The sequence below is a fragment of the Pinus tabuliformis genome, chromosome 2_1 (assembly GCF_031772625.1).
Source record: "Pinus tabuliformis cultivar Carrire ecotype Pingquan chromosome 2_1, CPIR1, whole genome shotgun sequence".
NCBI classification, from domain to species: domain Eukaryota; kingdom Viridiplantae; phylum Streptophyta; class Pinopsida; order Pinales; family Pinaceae; genus Pinus; species Pinus tabuliformis.
Genome location: NC_142299.1, coordinates 608,578,575 through 608,600,480, shown reverse-complemented (window position 1 = coordinate 608,600,480; position 21,906 = coordinate 608,578,575). Strand labels below are relative to the sequence as shown.

General features: G+C 38.9%; 1 protein-coding gene across 13 annotated transcripts in view; it reads left to right on the top strand.

The window, feature by feature from the left end:
• LOC149201970 (pre-mRNA-processing protein 40A-like) overlaps positions 1-21,906 on the top strand; it is a 415,839-nt gene that overhangs the window by 13,954 nt on the left and 379,979 nt on the right. For 12 of the 13 annotated variants that reach the window (XR_016253883.1, XR_016253881.1, XR_016253882.1 and 9 more), the window contains exons 2-5: positions 10,031-10,122; positions 10,250-10,318; positions 10,432-10,926; positions 11,059-11,262. Coding sequence is in view for 10 of the 13 variants with exons in the window: in XM_089403047.1 (XP_089259173.1) it covers positions 10,031-10,122; positions 10,250-10,318; positions 10,432-10,926; positions 11,059-11,262 (860 nt within the window). In the remaining 3 variants the exon portion in view is untranslated. Of the gene's footprint in view, positions 1-10,030; positions 10,127-10,249; positions 10,319-10,431; positions 10,927-11,058; positions 11,263-21,906 lie in introns of those variants that run through there. The other variant, XM_089403055.1, reaches the window with a different exon arrangement.

Below are 21,906 nucleotides of genomic sequence, written 5' to 3'. Positions count from 1 at the left end.
TGTAACAATAATGGGGAGATATTGCCACTATCATCTCAACAATTCTCGTCTTGCTCTTTTGTGGCATTTCACCACAAGGAAGGCTTCCCAATATTCACCTATAAGGATATTCTAATTATATGTCTCAAGGTGATGAAAATAGGCTAGGTGAAGATACTCTATATTGGACAAGGCTCAATTCGTCTTGATGAGGGAGCAATGTATCACACACCTAGGCTAGATGAAGACTTCTATAGACTAGTGTTTCTTGATATGCAACAATAAGGGAAACCTAGACATATAAAAGTCAAAGAAAAGGTTAACTAGAACACTAGATCAACAAAGGAATAGAGCAAATCCACAAAATAGGCCTCAAGTTAAAGCTAGGCTAGGGTTATGGTTTCCAAGGCACAAAATTGTCTGGAAAAGGATGAGGTTGGCCCTCCTAGGGAAAGATTTGCCATCAACAATGCGTTAGAAAGGATTATGGAGATAAATCTTAGGTTTTTAACCTACAAACATACACCATTGATGGCTAGAATCAATTCAGCCCTAGGAAAAAGCCCTAGTGTCTTGCCTTAAAGGCTTGGGAGAGATAAAGAGAAGATAAGTATTTAAATATTTGAGGTTTTTGATCAATACAAAACTCACCAGTGATTAATCCTACCTTGGTGATGGAGTCTTAGGGCAAAATTTAAGAGATAAATGACAAATGATTGGAGTAAGGGGGGTGGGGAACCATTTTTCAACTTTATAAAACCCTACCTATCTTTGTTGTGAGAGGAGAAATTAAATAGGAGATGCACACTAGGATTTTGCCTATGGATTTCAAGGAAGAAATATTTAACATTCAAAATTTAACTAAGATTTCCCACAAATATTATGCCTTTAGTCATGGATCATAGAAAATTCTTAGCATTAATTCAATTACATGTAAAACAATGAAAAATCAACAATAAACTTACTACTCTTCCATGAAAATACCTTCTTTCAATCCCAAAAAGACATTCCCAATACACAAGCCAATCTCCAATAGCAAATGTTCCATAAAAATCACATCTCCACACTTGTGAATAAGACTAGCTAAATCATGTCCTAGAAGAGAGGGCCGAAATCTCAAGTGTGATGGTGAAAAGAAAGAATGAATGGATCCTCTATTTATATGAGGACCATCCCTTCATTTTACATGATAATATTAGCCTTCAAGCCCCTAAACAAGTTTATTTTTGAGTGTTCGCCAAGACAAGGGGTTACAAGCCAACTCCATAGCTGAAAACAACAAAATATTGCCATAAAAGCCCGCACCTATGGGTCAATATCATCCAAAAGCATGACATCATGCCCTTTTTGGGCCATAAATCCCATGAAAGTGTGTGGATGGGCTAGTGAGATGTCCCATCATCATAATCAACTCCAATCCTTGAGGGTAAGCCCTCAAAAAGTGCCTCAAAATGCCTCCAAGTGTCAAAACCATGCTCTCAGTGGCCTACATCACCCTCTCAAAGGCTTGATGGGTGACGTGGCATCACCTCTGTCCAACATAGGGGCTCCAAGTGCTAGTACAAGCCCTCTCTTGTCATCCCGTGGAATGACCATTATCATATGGACTTTGTATCAAGTAATGCCTATCAAGTAGTGTCAAGGCCAACTTGGGGGGCATGCTGGGTCTGCTGGGTATAATGTCAAGAATATCCAACACCAAGCAAGAGGAACTCAACGTTTCAACATTTGGGGGTGCTATGAGGTGTCAATTGTTTGCTGGAACCATCGAAGTGCCCAACGCTCTATTTTGGAGGGGCAATGCTACATTTGCAAGGTCATCACTGCTCTCTGGAAGTGTAAAACGACCTGAGCATGATGTGTAGTGGAGATGTAATATTGTGCTCTCAAAGGCCTCTGTTGATGTGTGAAGGACCACTTGGAAAAATCATCTCTAAATCAAGTGAAAGTCACCAATCATTAGGGACAATTACCATAGATGTATCATAGTGGACATACTTAATTGTTAGGGGTATAATAATACTTCAAACCAAGATCATCTTTAATATCTAACTAGACAAAGTCTTGTAAAAGTGTTCTCTACCTGAGCTAGTGATGGCTAAAAGTGTTCTCTCACTTCTGCCTTCCTTCTGGCTCAAACTCTTCTTCCTTGCTCGACTTCTGCAACTGGATAGCTCGATCTGCCAAGGAACTCTCTCTCCTTTGATGTGTCCATCTTCATCCCCATTCACCTGCTCTTATAATCTCTCCTTGGTGAACCAACAACCATGATTAGATCTCCATCAACGACTAAGATCATCGCAAACTCAATCCGTGTGAGTTTCTAGAGCATTCTCACATTTCCTTAATTAATTACTATTAATTAACTAGTTTTCCTAAGTTAGGAAAAATTTAAATGATGGTTAATTAATTTAATTAAGGTGTTTCACAAACTTATCTTGCGAAACCTTTTATGGGTTTTGAATATCTCGTGTTCTTAACCTCTCTTACAAAAATCGAGACTAGAACACTTGTGCGATGCTACAAAAACTAGCACTCCCTCTTAGCGAGGAAGGTGTTCTGTTTTATCCCATAACATCTTCACTCACGATGCTGATGTTTGACATCCATAACAGCTTGTCGCTATCCATCAAGCTACTGTGCATACTCTGATTCATCTGCACTGTTGTTGACATTTGCAATGTGCCATCCTGCACTGTTACTGACATCTGCATTGTGCCATCCTGCACTGCTACCAACTTTTCTTTGCGCCGCAATTGAGAATTTATCTATTGTGTCTTTGTACTGGCTCTGTAATTGTCTCCTAGGTCTTTGACTGCAACTAGCATCTGCACTATCTATTGAGTAACTGTCTGCGCCTTGACTGGTTCTGCGCCCCTTAAGTAACTGACTGCAACTAGTGTCTGCAACTGTCCCTCAAGATCTGATTGTGCCTATTGACACAGATCCGCATGCTACTGAAAACTGTGGGCCCTCGTAGCAAAGATAATGATCCATATGAGGAGTATAATGCAACTGCTGCTGCTTTTCCATGGACCCTGCCCAAACCTGCAACTCTAAAGCACTATGCTCCTCCTACATCTAAAGGTATAGTTGCTATCACCTTGTGCTATCACTGTGCAACTCTGATCATACATTGCTGAAGCCACTGTGATGTTACTATGTACTAGTCACCTCAGATCCTAAAGTACTAAGCTTCCATATGGATGCTCCCTCTAAAGATAGACTCCCTCTAAAACAGAACTGGGAAATCCCTCCACCTTCTAGCAAAGCCTCTCTACTGCAACTTGCACTCCTGTCTGCATGCCTAATTGGACTACAATATTTTGTTGTGGGAAATTCAATCTTCTCATCGGAAACCCTTTCTGATAGACACCCTGCCTCTTGCTGCGTACTGAAACTACTCATTTTGCCTCCGGTTCTCCTCTCGATGCTGTTATATAGTTTGTAGTCTCTGTAAACATGAACTCGTTGATTGTCTCTGGCTAGAACTGTGCCTTGCTCTCTGCAACTAGCTAATTTTCACTGCCTCCCTCGTCTTTACTTGCTGGAATTAAATCGACCTCCTTTCCTCCTCTGGAATAGCTGGAAACCTCTTTGGTTGGAACTGCTCTCATTACCTACAATTGGGGAATTCGCGTTGCTTGTGTCATTGCAACTAGTTCTGCAACTGTCTCTTGAGCACTAAATACAACTAGCTATGTAGTTATTATCTGAATAATTGGCTACACTTGCTGACACTGAACCTGCTACTATGATACTGTGGGCCCCCCGTAGTAAAGGTGATGGTCTTGCTGCAACAACTGGAGTTGATCTAACGAATCTCCTGGCTGCTTCTGCACTAGACCCTGCCCATCTGGCACATTGGAGTATCAAGCTACTCCTCCTGGATCTGGTGCCCCACTATCCCCTTTCGAGCCTTGTCCTTTACTGGGAAACTGCTTCGCTTTGTAACTTGCACTTGATAGCTCGCACTTCCTCTGACACATGTCCCCTGCAGCAAGAAGTCGATATGTTGCCCAGATTCGTGTTCTGGATAACCCGCACGACCTCCTCTGGCAATCTTGTACGACCATCTCTAGAAAGTTGTAAGAATCGGTAAATAAATTGAAATCTCCTCTCTTTCCTGCGACGCTGCTTCTGCTACTTGTACTTCCTTAGGAAATGTGTAGATTTGCTACTGCTTGCCTTTGGATGTCCTTCTCTAGTACTCACACTGCCTGCTACCTCATCTAGGCAACTCGCTCAACCTTCTGGAAGTCTTTCTCCGGAATCTGGTACACAATCTGCTGCTCCTGAAGCTCGCACTGGTTGACTGGCAAAACTGTTGCGGCCTACTGCTTTCAGAAATTATGGATTTCCTCATGGAAGCTGGATCTGGAAACCCTTTGAGAAAATTGGAAATCTTTGTGTGCTTTTTTCTTACTATTCCTGCACAGATTTGTCGTTGAAACCCTCACTGCAAAATCGTTGTGCCCGGATCTGCTCAATGAAACAACTGATCTGCTCACTAAAACCCTCTATCCGACAAATCCATTGTCTGCAAATTCTACTTCTAAGGCTGATCAAATTTTCCTCCAACCTAGATCTGGAAATCAAACCTCACTGCATCTACAATTCGCACTCCTAGCTCGCTTGCGTAGATCTGGAGGAATTTTGCCTAGATCTCCCTTTGAAACTGTACAACTTTTCTCCTCTGACTTCTGAGCCTCTGATCTGATCCTCACTGCGCTGATACCATGTGAAAATTCCTTGAAATGCAACAACTGGAATTTATTCTTCTAACTGATTAATTATGTAGTTTATTTGTTATTGCAAATAACGAATAAATTACACTACAATTTCTTCTCAATAAAATTACGTTGTGGAAAATAAACTGGAGTTGAGAAAATAGAGCGCACACACAATAAAAATGACACCAATCTTTTTGGACAAAAGTCCCTAGAAAAACCCAACTGGGAAAACCGGTGTAGCATATGAGAGTTTATTTTATTATATGCAACAACAAAATCCGAGTACAATATCTAAATGCCCAAACTGGCAGTCCTCCAACAAAAGAATCTAGCCAAAATATTAGTGAGACAATTTGTCTCACCCGACAGCTGATCTCAGCTCTAGAACTAGCTCTATCTGGGCCATTCAAAACCCCTGCGTTAGCCTCTGCTCAGGCTCTACTCACACTACTTATGGAGCTGCTATGATCTGGTTGTTTTGCCCAACTCTACCATTGGAGATGATTCGCTTGGCCTCCTGGAACTTCTTCCGGCCACTAGCACCTAAATCGACCTCCTCTCCGGCTAAATCGAACTTCCCTCTAAAGCCTTCTGCACAAGCCCTGTGCAGTCTCACTAAGGAATAATGCGGCCCTCTTGTTACTGACTCTCCAACATTGGAATTCCATCAGAAATCACTGCTGCTGCTCCCTCTCACTTCAACATTCCTTTTGGTTCGAACTCTTCTTCCCTGCTTGACCTCTGCAGTTGGATAGCTCGATCTGCCAAGGAACTCACTCTCCTTTGATGTGTCCATCTTCATCCCCATCGACTTGCTTTTATAATCTCTCGTTGGTGAACCAACGACCATGATTAGATCTCCATTAACGGCTAAGATCATCTCAAACTCAACCGATGTGAGTTTCTAACGCATTCTCACCTTTCCTTAATTAATTACTATTAATTAACCAGTTTTCCTAAGACTTAGGAAAATTTAAATGATGGTTAATTAATTTAATTAAGGTGTTTCACAAGCTTATCTTACGAAACCTTTTCTGGGTTTTGAAGATCTCGTGTTCTTAGCCTCTCTGACACAAATCGAGACTAGAACACCTGTCCGATGCTACAAAAACTAACAATAATAATGACAATGGATGGGAAAGACTTCAAGGCAAGGTGCCATGGTCATGGGACCATTTAATGGAGGTCCATCATCTTAAGTGTATAGATGTAAGTAGGGAGCAAGCGTGGAGGCTTGAGTTACCCCAATTCCTTGGCTTGCTCTTTCCACCCCTCTGGTGCACATTTTACTTCGATAATGCTTTGATAAGGAGCATAACTTAGGCGTCCAAGCTTTCTTTTAATGATTTAGCATTTATTTACCCCTTAATAATGAGTTAGTTTTTCATTCCTTAGGTTTGCGACATGGAAGGGTTCCTTTAATATGTGATGGAACATCGAGTGCTCAGGAATTGGGTGATGGCCAATGAGGGGGGTAGAGCTCATGCTATGCTTTTGCCCATTCACTAATAAATGTCCCGACCATCTTTTGCATTCTAATTTTCTTTTCCTTTCATTGTGGCCATTTTATGCTTTTTCCTTTCTTTTAGCTGCACCAGCCTCCAGGGAAAAGTTTTTGGGCTAGACCCAAGTATGAGTATATGGGGGTGCCAATCCCAATGAACCGATGGCAACAAACCCAAAGGATGGATATGGAATTTGGGGAATGGTGGGGAGTGTAAGTATGGAAAAGTTATGGACACACTACATCAATCCAAGTTTTCCAAGTAGTGCCCCTCCTATAACCCTAAGGCATTAGAGGAGGTCCCACTGGACTAGAGTCAAAATCTTACCTCCCTGGTAAAGTGAGAGAACATGTTTACATTCAAGATTGGTCAGTCATCCAGATCACCCCTTAATCCATGCTAGAATGCTCAAAACATCAAGTAAAAACACATGATTGCAAAATGGTTAAAATACTTGCCGAATGGTGACCCACCTTCCTTCAAGAGGAATGCCGGATGGTGAGAGGTGTCTGACTGGTGCAAATGGTGGAGGAATATGGCATATCATCATGTACTGAGCAAATGTAGGGCTGCTGGCTGGCTGTCTGTCCGAAGGAGGAGATTTTTTTTTCTTCTATGGGGTTACCCACTTTTTGTTGGGTAACAGGCCTATCCTTATATTTTCTAGAAGCAGATGGCTTTGGATTTCTTCATGAACACAATGGTTGTTAAGGCATCATTAGAGCAACTGCTGAACTGTTCCAACCTTTGCAGGCTGTGAGTTTGGAGATTGTTTCCTTTATTACAGTTGGACAAAGTGGTATTAGAGAAAAGAATGAAGGCCATTGATATTTCCTGCCAAGCTAAGATAAAGGAGCCCCATTTATAGCAAGGAAAAGTTTGTGATAATGTGTAGTGTTCTTGTCCTATAGTCAAGTTTGTTTGTCCATTTTTTTAACTCTAAAGAATTGAAAATCTTTAACACAGAAATATAGAAGATAGAACTAAATCTGTGTACTTCACATATGACTGATGTTTTTCTGTTGTTGGTTGTTATATCCTTTATGTCTCTAAATATAAAGTCTTTTGCGTAATTCATCTATCTACTCAAACTTATGTTGGAAATCCCTTCTAATTGGAGAGTTTTTAACCTAAAACCTTCAATATATCATTGAGGCGATACATTGAATCCTTTAAGGATGTACATGTCCTTTACCATGTACTTGGGTAGTTCCATGAACATTTGCTGATATAGTAGTTTGCCTGGGGGAATACATCTTGAAGAATTAGAACGATGCTTCTCTGAGACATTGGTATCATTGGAAAATTGGCCTATCTTGATTGCAATTGTTTGATTGTCTCCTTCTGAAGTTAGAGGGTGGCTGCTTATTGGATCAGAGCTTCTTGTGCAGTCTGTGTCTAGTTGTATCATATGAATGAAGACTTTATATTTAAACTTTAAATCCATTCTAGGAAATATTCCTACCCTTGAATGGTTGCATCCTCAATTTAGACTGGGTTCTATTGTGATTATTCAAGAATAAAGTTAGTTCTGTCATATACAATTTACCGTCAGACCAATTTCATTTTGTCTTTGCCTTGTTATATGTGGTTATCCTTTTGTGTACGTTAATATTTTCTATGCCTGTATTTCTCTAGGTTCATATTTCTGTTTCCTTTCTTGTATTTCTCATGTTTGAATAGCCAATATTTTTGTCATATATATGTCAGGTCTAGCCCAAAGGGTTAGTTTAACTGGTTCTTGGCAACATTGTTGGGCATTTGGCTAGTTCTGTGCCATCATGTGCCTGGTTTGAATCCCCTTGGGTGAGGTGCACTATGCTGATTAGTTTACTAGGGATGCAATTTGAATGTGGGTAAGCATCCCTTGGGTTTTCCCATGAGGTTTTCGTTGGAAACAATCTTCATTTGGTCTTTCTTCTTCCATCTATGTTTAGAACTAGCGTAGATTTATCTTAATCCTGAACTTAATCACTGCAAGGGATCAAAAGAGCCTAGGTGCAAACCTCTTGCTTCTCAAAAGACCTGGGGTTAAGATGGATCTATGCCATTTTCTAATGATTTTATCTTTTTAATGTTGATTTTTCATTTTTCTTTTTCCCTTTATCTGATTTTAGATGTCAGACATGCTTTTTGTACATTTTATTTTATGAACATTACCCAGGTCATATTTACATGGAAATCTCTTGCACCATGTGGGCTGTAAGAGAACCTTGCTTCTATCAGTGCAACTATGTTTTACTTGCAGTATGCTGTTTTTAGTCTCATATTAGTGCTTTGAGGCTGAGATTTCAGCATCATTTTCTTTTTCCCGAAAAAAACCCATTGTATTCATGAGAGGTGAAATACAAATCTACAGTCCCAAAGAAGGACCAAGACAGACATTCACCCCAGAGAGGATTGGAAACAGAATTGAGTTCAATCCGAATGTTACAAGTTACAACAGACTACAACTGCATTGTTCACATTTAACGCCCTATAATCTGACCCATGACCATTAACGACAAAAAAGATTACATTGCTCTGAAAAAATCAAGGACTCCCCTTCAAAACAAAGGAACAGCAGATCAGAGATCCACACAAGCTATCGACGTAATAACCACTTCAGAAAAGAAACTCCATAGACTCGACCTCTGAGCCATCTGCAAATTCATATAATCGCAAAAACCTTATGGGAAAAGACGTTCAAGAGAGAGCCTCTTTTTAAAGGGCATCAGCTTTCTGGTTTAGTTCATGGAATATGTGAGTGAACGAGAGCCATTTGAAGGACTGCATGGCTCCCTGAATATAAGATAAGATAAGATAACAGAAAGTTTTCCACCTTGATTCTTTTATTTGTCCAGTCAATCACTAATTTGGAGTCCCCAAGTACTTGTAGCTACTTAATCCCTTTTTTGGAAGTGGCAGAGTAGGGTCCAGAGAGCTATAAACTCAGCACAGTTGTTTGTGCCCTGACCTGGATCATTTCTTATATGAAAGTAATGTTCTTGTTTCAAATTTAAAACCATTCCTACTGCACAAATAGGGGGCGCCCCTGGCTAGCACCATCAAAATAGCCCCCAAGGAATTTCATAGTCCAACTCTGGCATCACTGGAACATAAGGATTCCTGGGCATCATCGAGTACCCCAGCTTGACGGAATATTCCCCCGTCTCTGAATTTTTTGACCATACTAGATATTCTTCCTCATCTTCTTTGAGAATGATGAAGTGTGACACCAGCATCCCAATATAGGAATTCCATTCCTCAGCTTCAGGACAAGCTAAACTTAGATCCTCTGCAGATTTCCATCCTAATCTGCCAGAGACTTGAGGGGCCTGAGATTTCATTTAGATCCTCTGCAGATTTCCATCCTAATCTGCCAGAGACTTGAGGGGCCTGAGATTTCATTTAGATCCTCTGCAGATCTCACCGCCACACCAGGCTGCAAGTGCACCTTGCTTCTCTCAGTGGAACTATGTTTTACTTGCAGTGTTGCTTTTTTTAGTCATGTCCCATTGCTTTCAGATTGAGATTGTAACATCACCGTCAACTTGTCAATTCTTGAAGATTGTATAAACGAATGGCTTATGCATCTTTAGTCATTCAGAATTAGATGCACTTCTGTTTTTGTATGGTCATCAAGTTATGAGTTGTTTGATTTCTTGTAGTTTCATTACGTTGATGGTCCTTATTAGATATTAGATGCGACACAATGGAATCTGAAAATAACACCTTCCATGAATCCCAGTGCCCAGTATTTTTTGTTACAGTTCTTTACAACTGCCTATGCTTCCAATTTTAAAGTGTTCTAATTTTTATTATTCCTTCCAGTTCCTAATGCAACAGCTGCTTCATTAGTGTCTGGTTCGCTTCCTGCTCCACAAGCTCGCTTGGGAGAGAGCCCTCATGCATCAGGATCACTGGTAGGTAGGGTTGTGAAGATTTATGCATCTGATAAGCTTTTTCATGCTTTATATGAATCATTCATCACTTCATCTGTCCTGAATCCTACATATCTAATTATGTGCTGCATATGTTATGCATGTACAGCGACCTTGTCCTTCTAATTTGGGTTTTTCTGAATTACCTCAGAGATTTGGGGCTCCACAACCATTGCAGGTATGATCTTAATATGTTTGTTTTCTATATGTCCATTTCCTTTCCTTGTAGTCTTCAATTCGTACATGAACATTCTCAATACCTTCTTGTGGTCTGTCTTTGATACTTTGCAGTTTCAGCCTGGAGTTTCACCACAGTCAGGGCAGAAATTTATGTCTCCAACAAGCAGACAGTTTCATGCAGAAACTGTTTCAAGGAGTCAAGCTACAACACAGACAACCACTGGTGTGTCTCCATCAGTTCAACCACAGCTTGCACAGTATCCTCCACAAGTTCAGCAGTCTCCTCTTCTGGCAGTGCAACAGTCACAGCCTCCTCCTTCACAAATGATTTCTGCATCCTTTTTTCAGCAGCCTCCACCAGCTGCCTTATCTCAAGTGTTTTCTGCACCTTATCCTCAGCAGCCTCTATCAGCACCTTCATCGCAATTGCTTTCTGCATCTTATTCTCAGCAGCCTCAACCAACACCTTCATCGCAATTGCTTTCTTCAACATATTCTCAGCAGCCAAGGCCTGTGAATAGTGGGAATCTATCTTCACAACCTTTCAATGTGCCTACTCCTGCTGGATTATGGGGTTTGAGAATGCCACCATCATCATCCTTTACGGTACGGTTTATCTTTATGCAAAGCAAAGTAATTAATTTATGGGCGAGTTCTGTTTGCCTTTTGTTGCAGCATGGTAGCTTTTATCTCTTATACTATGTCCTTGACCAACATGGAATCCCTTTATTTTTCCAGTTTGTGACCTCCTTGCCTCGTGGCCAATTTCAAAGCTCGCTCAGTGCAAATCCACCTTCAAGCCAAACACCTACTCAAGCTCCACAGATTTCGATGCAGTCTGTATCACCGATCCCTTCAGCAGATAGTCAAAATGATGTCTCTAATTGTCCACAAGGAATTTATAGTGGAGGAAAAGCTGTGGTTGGTGCTACCACTTTGCCTGTAAGTTTATCATAAGCTGTTTCTGTGCTTATACTTCAGGGTAAACTTCAGTAAAACTACCTTGCTAACAATAGCAATTATATGTTACGACTCATGATGGCTTACTATTCAATATTTAAATACAGTTGGTGTACAACCATCCACCCACTCATCTGTAAACTGTGACAGTGCTCTTCTTTGCTCTTTCCTTGTCTAGTAACACAAATTTAGCTTTCTCAAACCTGGGGTTCTTGTATCCTTGGGGGCATTTCTTGATGGTCTGAACCATATAATGCAAATAGGGGCAGTGAAGAAAATTGACTGGTATACCACATGCATAAAGAAACTGTACCACTTTTCATCCACCTCATCTCTACTACCAACATGGAAGAAATGTGATTGTATGCCTTGCCATTGGAGCAAAAGTATCATCATAGTCAACTCCGTTTTGGGAGAATCTTCTTGCTACTGGTCTTGCACTTCTTTATGCTCCTATTAGTGGCATGCTTTATCATGAACAACAACTTAGGATCTATCACAGATTTCCTTATTCTTGGAGCAATCTCCCAGACATCATTCTTTAGGATAGAGTTAATACTCAGTCATGGCAGCCCACTACACCTGCTCTGAATTTGCGTCCTACTTATGTCACATTGATGTTGATCTAGGAGGATCCTAAAAAGGCCTAAATTCAAAGTCTCCAAAATTTGATGGAAATAGCGTCATATCAAAAAGCTCGACGAGACTATTCCAACGCAACTTGAATCACGTCAATTCGAGTCCGTATGCAAAAGTTATTGTAGTTTGAAGTTTTGCAACATTGGACAAAAAGTCAAAGTCAATGCTGACATGGCAGCATGACACATGGCAGATTAAATACATGCTGAGTTGACAGGCATACGCAAGGACACATGGCTTTCTCCAGCGTTGACACATGGCACTCTGTATGATGAGGTGCACTGATTTGGCAAGATTATGTGGTCCAATTAATCATTGCCATGTGGTCCAATGAGTTGGCGCCATGTGGCATCATGCTGTTGGTCAAAACATTGTTCAGAAGGCCAGAAGGTCTTGGTGGGGTTCGACCCCGTGATCTGCTGCCCAACAACACTCTGTCCTACCATCACGCCACACACATTCCTTGTTAATTTATAGGCACATGTTTATATTTGTGGTGTTATACTTTGTATGGTAACCGGGGGGCTGGGGGGGCGCGGCGGGTGTTGGTGGAGCGTACCAAGATTGGCGGCCCACCAACCACATGTACCATATTAAACAACGGTAATACAACCACCAACATGGATACCACGCGTTCACATAGAATTGGGCCACTTCAAATCGTCGGGATATATTTGGCAAAGTGTTAAAATGGTTACATGCCAAAGTCTTATCTAACATGTGGGTGGTACGAACAAAATTCGTACTTAAGTCAAATACTCCAGAGGACTTGGAATATGAAAATCTCCATTGAAGATACAATAATATATATTAAAATGTATGAATCAGAATGATGTTAGAAATAAGAGTGAGGGCTTGCTTATATACCCTAGGCAGGTGTCCCTTTACGAACAGTCATTTCCCATTTAGACATGCCTCTTCAGTACTAATTACTAATTAACTAATCATTATTACAATTATAATCTTTATTTATATTTATATTTTATTCATAACATTGCCTTTTGTTTCGAATGTCTTCTCGTCTTGGGATTGTCATCTTCGTTGATATGATCTTTGAAGAGATAAATAAAATTGCCAAACTGAGAAGGGATTTGACCATCCTATATTAATCTTCTGTGGAATCTTCCGATCACTAGAAACTTGTAATGAATTGTTATTGTAAGATTGGAAGGTGCAGACATCATTTTTGTTTGGAACGTAACTTTGTTCTTTCTGTTCTCAGTGATACAAACTCGTAGATTCATAGAGATGTTTGTTCTTGTGATTCAGATGTAGATAAGGAGTTCTTTTGGTTTGTCTTTCCCTTATGATATGTGTGGCAATATTTTGATTTACTTCAAGTTCTGATATTGTTGAGCTAGTTACAGAATCTTCACCTTGAATTTGCATCCTCTGGATTGCAACATCTGAGTGTGTTGTTTCTTCAACTGGCTTGTCTTCTTTTTGAGTTGTGATATTCACTAGATCGAAGTTCGTTCTTTTTTCTTCACTTGAATTTCTACATTTGAAGATTTCGATGCTTTCTTTTCGACAAGTTGTTGCACTTTGTTTTCCAACAACTTCTTAAGCTTCTTAATTTGCGTTGGTAATTTTTCACTATGGCCTCTAAGTCGAGAAACTTCTTCATTCTTGTTAGCGGTGATTTTGTCCACTGGTAGCAATTTACAGGGTAAGTTCCTCAGATAGAACAACAAATGACAACACTCACAAACGGATCATTGATCAATACACTAGTGTTCTTGACGTGGTTAAAACCCTCAAAGAGGGAAACAATCCACGACCTGAGCCAACGCGACCACTTCAGGCAATTTATTAATGTAAAATAAAGAAAATTTACATAAGCTTCTCTCATGAACGATCACCTTACAAATGACCCTCCATGCTCTTTAAATAGAGATCATGGGATAGGATTAAAGGATGCACAAATATGACACAATAGGAGAAGGAAGGAGGCATTAGAGCCTATCCCCCCTTAGTGACAACTTCCTGAACTCCAACCATAAATCGAAGTTTAGTAAACTTTGCTTCTATGAGAGCCTTTGTAAAGATGTTTGCAACTTGATCATCGGTTGAACAATATTGCACTTCAAGAACATGGTCATGAATGAGCTTTCTGATGAAGTGCATGTGTAGTTCAATGTGTTTGCTGCGCTGATGTTGGACTGGATCTTTGCATAGTTGAATGGCACTTTGATTATCACACCAAAGTGTAGTCAGATGCTGCTGCTGAAAGCCAAAATCTGATAGGATCTGACGAAGCTACAAGGATTCCTTACTAGCTTCTACGGTGCCACGATACTCTGCTTTTGCTAAAGAAAGAGAAATGGCACTTTGTTTCTTGCAAACCCATGTAATAGGTCCATAACCAAGAGTGAAGATATAACTTGCAGTAGACTTCCGATCATCAGGGTCACCAGCCCAATCGGAATTAGTGAAACCAACCAATTGAGGAGATGCTTATGCACTGTAATGAATCCCAAACCGAACTGTACCTCGGACATAATGAAGTATTCTTTTAGCTGCTTTCCAATGACTTTCATGTGGGTTTTGCATAAACCGAGCAATAAGGCCAACAACAAAGGAAAGGTCAGGACGGGTATGGGTCAGATACAAAAGTTTTCATACAAGCTGATGGTATAAGGTAGCATCAACTTCAGGGGAAGTACAAGTGAATGAAAGTTTGGCTTTATATTAAAAGGGAGAAGGGGCTAACTTATAGTCTTCCATGTGAAAGAGGCGTAGAAGATCATAGGCATACTTGGATTGGGAAAAGGAAATGCCTTCCTTGGATTGCAAGACTTGAAGACCAAGAAAATGATGCAAGTGTCCTAAGTCTATCATTTCAAACTGCTTTTTAAGGTTGGACTTCACATGGTTTATAAGGTTGGGATCACTACCAGTAAGAATAAGATCATCAACATAAAGAACAGGAATGATAAGAGACTTACCCACTTGCTTGGTGTAGACAATATTGTTAGAATGACACCTAGAAAAGCTAGTATCTAAAAGAAAGCTATCCATTTTGGTATACCAAGCCCGAGGGGCTTGCTTGAGACCATAAAGAGATTTCTTAAGCCAACATACAAGGCTGGAGTTTGTTTGTATAAAGCCGGGAGGTTGTTCCATATAGATTTCTTCATGCAAGTCCCCATGCAAGAAGGCAAATTTAACATCCATCTGATGGACTTCCCATTTGAAAGAGGCAGCAAGGGAAAGAGCAAGGTAGATAGAGTTCATTTTGGCAACAGGGGAGAAGGTTTCAGTATAGTCAATGCCTTCAATTTGTGAAAAACCCTTAGCAACAAGACGAGCTTTATGTTTATCAACTTTTCCATCTGGTCCCAATTTGGATGGCCTAAAGCTTCTGCAAAGGTGTCAGGATCATAATTCGCTGAAGCTTGAGCCAGTAAAGAAGCAGCTCTATCGAACTGAGAATGTGCATGTTGCTGATCTGTAGGATCACCTGCAAGAGCACCTGCTACATGCCGAGTAGCATGGACCCATTTCGGAAGTTGAGGAGCTGAAGGAGGATCCCGAGAAGGTGGGGGAGGATTGTCATCCTCGCTGTCATCATTTGAAGAAGAAGTATTTTCAGAAGTAGAGGGGATGGAGAGAGGTGGCACATCCGTCGAACTAGGCTCGTAGGCTGATATATTTTCAACAAACTTTACATCTCTTCTAATGATAACATTTTTGGACTTAGGTGGAAGACGTCTATATCCTTTGACATCTTCAAAATATCCAACAAAAATACATTTTTCACTCTTAAGTTCTAAGGCTTTATGTTTCTCATCGGGAATATGGGCCCATGCTTCACTTCCAAAAACACGAAAATGACTTACATCTGGTTTAATTGAGCTCCATGCTTCTTTTGGAGTGATATTCTTTAAAACCTTAGTAGGAGTGCGATTTACTATGTAATTTGCACAGTTAATTGCTTCTACCCAAAAATTAAGACACGAAAGTAACTTACATCTGATCTAATTGAGCTCCATGCTTCTTCTGGAGTGATATTCTTTAAAACTTTAGTAGGAGTGCGATTTACTATGTAATTTGCACAGTTAATTGCTTCTGCCCAAAAATTAAGACTAAGTCCTTTAGATTGAAGCATACAATTAGCCATTTCCTTTAAGGTGCGATTCTTCCTTTCAACTACACCATTTTGTTGTGGAGTATATGGAACAGTATGTTGCATTTGAATTTCATGCTCAATGTGAAAGTTGATGAATTTGTTGTTAACATATTCTCTGCCATGATCGGATCTTAGCTTAAGAATTTGATGTCCAAATTGTTTCTTAACAAAGGCTTTAAAGGCCAAGAACACGTTAAATATCTCATTCTTGAGTTTTAAGAAGTATACCCAAGTGTGTCTGGACAAATCATCAATGAAAGTTAAGAAATACTTGTAGCTAGAGAATGAAACAGCTGGAAGTGGACCGCATAAATCATTATGCACAAGCTGTAAAGGGGCTGAGGCGTGCCAAGAGGTACGTTTCAAAACTATCTTGATGATGTTTTTCGAGTACACATCCGGAACAAACACCATCTCTGCAAGATACCATAGGAAGACCTGTCACCATATTTTCTTTACATAGATTTTGAAGGGATCGATAGTTTAAGTGACCAAATTGCTCATGCCAAAGTTTGCTCACTTCATCATTATGAGCAACAAATACTGAGGCAAGAGTTGATGACCCAAAGTTGTTAAACTTATACAACCTTGTAGAATCATCAGCAATGCTAGTAGCTAAAATTTGTCTATGATCTCTTAGGTCCTTAATTACAACATGAGGTGAAAATTCAACAATTTTACCTTCACCTGAATGAGTTATCTGATATACAGATAGAAAGTTGCAGGATAAGGTTGGAACACATAATACATCATTAAATTGACCATTGTCTAGATGAATAGTTCCAGTCCCTACAACACTAAGAGATCTATCATCACCAACATATATATTTTTGGTGTTACAATCATTTAAAGAAGAAAATATGGCTTTGTTTTTGACCATGTGATAAGAAGCTCCAGAATCAATGAGCCACTCATGAGAATGAGAAGAAGAAGATACATTTAGTGCATAATCAGTCCGAGATGCTTGACAACCACATGCAGAAAGTGCTATTCCTGAAGATGAAGTGGAAGTTGAAGAGTGCTCCAAATGGATGTTATGCTTTTTCATTGCTGCTTCCAAGGCTTCCATCTTCTTAAAGCATTTGGATTCTAAGTGGAAATCTCGATTACAAAAGTTGCAATGTTTATCAGTTTTCTTCCCTTTGTTTTTATTTGTCTTATCATTTTGTTGAATTGATTTTTCATTTTGAGACTAAAAGTGCTTAGGACCCTTGGTTGGTTTAGGACTATTCTTTTTAGGATGCTGCTTCTTAGGATTCTTTGAACTTGGTTGCTGCTGGGCGGCTAAGGCTTTCTTAGAAGAGTTTCCAAGATTAAGAAGACCAAGATGTAAGAGTTTTTCTTGTTCTCTTATTAAAGAATCACAAAAGACATCAAAAGAGGGGGACTTGTAGGCTTGTCCTTGAGAAATAAAGGCTTCTCTAGTAGAATGGAAGGTGGAAACAAACACAGAGTAGGTTGGTCCTAACTTAGTAAGAATGGAATAGATAAGGCTACCATCTTTTTTCTTAACCTTAACACCTTCCAAGAGAAGTCCAAGGGTCTTGAACTTGGTCAAAAATCTTCAATGGAAGAAAAATTATTGGGGTTCAACGTAAGCAACTCATTTTCGAGTTGATGGGTTCTAATTTCATTTTTAATTCCAAAAACTTTATTGAGTTGTTTCATTGCTTCATCAGGGGTATCAAGTTCTGCGATAGGGAAGCTAAGGTTTGGAGACATAGACATCCCTATCAACCCACGTGCTTGATCTTGCTTATTTTCCCATTTGACTGCCTTATCTTCATCTTTAGGTTTAGATTCTTGGCCTAAAGCTATTCTATAAAGACATTTACTTCTAAGTAAATTCTCCATGTAGGACACCCATTGGAAGTAGTTGGTGCTGTTAAGAATAACTTGGCATGGACTTTCCATTTTAACAGAAACTGAAGCTGCAGATGCTGAAACTGAATGTTCCAATGGAAAGATCTTGGAAAATTAGGTCGATTAAAAAAAGACGGCTCTGAAAATGGCTTCTGGATGAAGAAGTTATGGCTTTTTGAAGAAAAGTTGTTGAGAATGCCGACGAAGTACGTGAATGTGCGGAAGTGAATGATAATGTTATATTTAAAAAAAAATCCCCCCTTTCCAAAGTTAATCTAATTAGCTCACTTATAAAAAACAATTATGTGACCCACTTTTATAAATAAGTGAAAGTCACTTTTACAATGGTACTTTATGAGCTACCCACTAAATTGTAACTTAAATAAAAGATAAAGAGACTTCAGAATTATAAGTGACTCACTTCTCATAATGGGTGATAACACTTTTACATAAAGTAACTTTAAAACGTAAGTTACATGTGTTTTTTGAAAAAGTAACTCAACAAAAGGAAAGACTTGAACCCAAGACCTCTATTCTCATAAAGTAACTTTGGACCAAGTGAGCTAGTTTAAAGGGTTAGTAATTTTTGGAAAATAGGATGGGTTCTTTTTTTAGTCACTGAAACTTTGGAGTGTGTGCTTATTTGAGAAAACCTTTTTTGCCTACATAACAAAAAACCACACAACCCAAAACAGACATGCAAAAAAACCAAACCTTACAACTTGAAGTTAGATTTTGCCAGAAACTAAATATTTTCTTCATTCCGAGATCATACTAAGGCGCAGCGGAAAAGAGCATACGCATGAGAAAAATATTTCCTTTCTGTTTCTGATTTGCACAGATCGCACAAAGTCGTGGGGCAAAGAGCATACGCAAAAATGAAAGGTATAGATCTAGTAGTAAAAAATAGAGAGATAAATAAACCAAAATAAACAGAGAGATAAATAACTAAAACTGCAAATAAAGACTGTATACCTCCAGATCTTAAAAATGACGTAGCTAGGGCTACCGGAAACCTTTTCGCGTGAAACGAAAAGGGTTCCTCACTGGAACAGATGCTCCTAACACAATAGAGCAGTCCTTTTGGCTCGAAAGCGGTCAGAAACAGTAGATCTAAGAAATGACAGTCGGATGCAGTTGTACCGGCTTCGGATTTGGATCACCAACAGATGCGACCCTCAAATAGCTCTGATACCATGTAGGAATTTACAGGGTAAGTTACTCATATAGAACACCAAAGGACACCGCTCACAAACAGATCACAGATCAATACACCAGTATTTTTGACATGGTTAAAACCCTCAAAGAGGGAAACAATTCATGGGCTGAGCCAATGCGACCACTTTAGTCAATTTATTAATGTAAAAGAAAGAAAATTTACATAAGCTTCTCTCATGAACGACCACCTTACAAATGACCGTCCATGCTCTTTAAATAGAAATCATGGATCAATCGGGTGTTAAGCCACAGATCAAGTGTCGGTAATACCGAGAAGAGAATGAACCATCAAATCACTTCATGTCTAGAACATATCGTGACCGTCGGGTTGTAAGTTACAAAAGTACATAGTAAAGAAACACACTTTACCTAACTCTACACTAGACCAAGTTATACTTAACTATTTCCTATGTGTCAGAATATCCTAACACAACTTCTCATTGCATATTTTGTAGTATTTTTTTACCTTCTTGAAAAATTACATTTGAAATATCTTGGATGTCTTCTGGCGTCACTGAATTTGGCTTCAGTGAAACGTCTTGTAATGTTATTTTTTTCTTTATGTAGGAAAATGTCATAAACCTCTTTTTTGTATTCAGGATAAAAGATTCTAGTGTTTCCCTTCCAGGGTGATCCCAGAATAATGTCACCTTGATCCTTCCATAGAGATTAAACAGAAACTGCGACATAAATGTATAAACCCCAATGTTTAACTGTAAATAAGTTGTTTTGTATTGGTTTTTGTCCAAGAAGTCTAATTTTTCGATTATATTTAACTCAAAAATCACTAATTGGTTTGTGATTTTAGGTTTGATATATATATATATATTTTTTTTTATTCAGCGCGCGAGATAGAGATGGTAACATCTTTTCCTGCAAGAGTCCCTTTTACTTTAAATAGCACTGAAGCACAATTAATATGAAGTTTTTGGAAATCTTCCATTATTTCTGAATTAGAGTCCATTTTTTTTCTCTTCAATGGTTGACTCAATATTTTCCTTTTGTCAAAATTATAATCTCTTCTTGATCACTTTAATGAGTTGATCACTTTCTTTTTTCTTTTTAATCTTTTTAAACCTTCATATATATTTCACTTAGTAATTCCCTATCTTCAAATGGTACTTTTAATAACTTTTGGTCATATTATTTTTTTGTTCTTATATTATGTATATATATAATGAAATACCTCCTTTTTTTATAAAACGTTATCTTATTTTATTTATCATTTATATACTTTGTTTTTTTCTCTCTTTCTTTTTTATTTTTTTTAATATAATTTTTTCTCTTTCCAACTATATATAGCCCCCCCCCTTTTTATTTTATTTTTTGCTTATTATTATTATTTAAATGGCCAAAGGCCTAGCGAAACGGAGAAACTCCAAATTTGGTGTAGTGAATAGTTCAACGACAACAATATTGACGAATTTGACAGTCAAAGACTTGGATTAGAGAACGAGGCTCATGTGTAACGATTGAGCAGCCAAAGGATCGAACAACGCTGATACCAATGGTATGAACAAAGTTCGTACTTAAGTCAAATACTCTAGAAGACTTGGAATATGAAAATATCCATTGAAGATACAAGAATATATATCAAAATGTATGATCAAAATGATGTTACAAATAAGAGTGAGGGCCTGCTTATATACCCTAGGTAGGTGTCCCTTAATGAACGGTCATGTCCCATTTAGACATGCCTCTTCAGTACGAATTACTAATTAATTAATCATTATTACAATTATCATCATTATTTATATATATTTTATTTAGAACAGTGGGTCACACATTATATGGTTGGTTTGGCATAACAACATGCCAATTATATTATATTGTTTTAACAAATATCCACGGTGGCATTATATTAAAATATATTACACCAAAAATGGCTAACATTGGGTATTGTTGGAAATACTGAGAGGGGGGTGAATTAGTATTTCTTAATAATTAGTATATTTTTAACTTCACAGAGCATTAATTGTTATTAGCAACAGATAAACATAAACATTCTTCAACACCATTCAACAATGGATAACAATAGAGACAGTAGACACATAGATTTTTAGGTGGAAACCCCCCTTTTGTTTACCAACTGCTACTGGATGAACACTCCAATGCCTTGTGCAGACATCGATCTGCCCTAACACCACCCTGTCGCCTTGAAGTGTTCTCAAGCTCCAACCTGAAGGAGACTCCACTCTCACCTTGCAACACCCTTCCAGTGTGATCAGCCGACAGACGATGTTTCACAATTTTCAGATTGGATCCACCTCTGCTTAATATCAATACTGTAATACAAGAAACTGTCAAATAATTCTGCCTCTGCTCAATCTACACATCAACCCTATGTTAATTTTTGCAACTACGGTAAAATTCCACATTGGTTTGCTCAGATGACCAAGATGATGCTTGCATTAAATTCCTCTTTTTGAGAGGACCAAAATGGACGTAAAGATCACTTGATTCGGTCAAGCGGAAGTTAAGTTTTGAATTATTTTATTAATTCATTCATTATGGAATGGGTCGGCCCTAACCACTTGGGTCATTCTTAACCCCAAGTAAACCCTCAAGACAACCTATAAAAGGAAGTGACCTCAAGCTCATTTGGACACACTCAAGTTATGTTTTTATTCTTCTACTTTGTCTTGGCTCGCACAGGTTCATCGACGAAAGTCTTCATTGGGTCCGAGATCACAGGCAAAAGGTTCGCTCTGAGTTAGGGTATTTTGGATCTTGGTCGCTGGCACAGATATGAAGTTTTTCGTTCATAGTCGTTG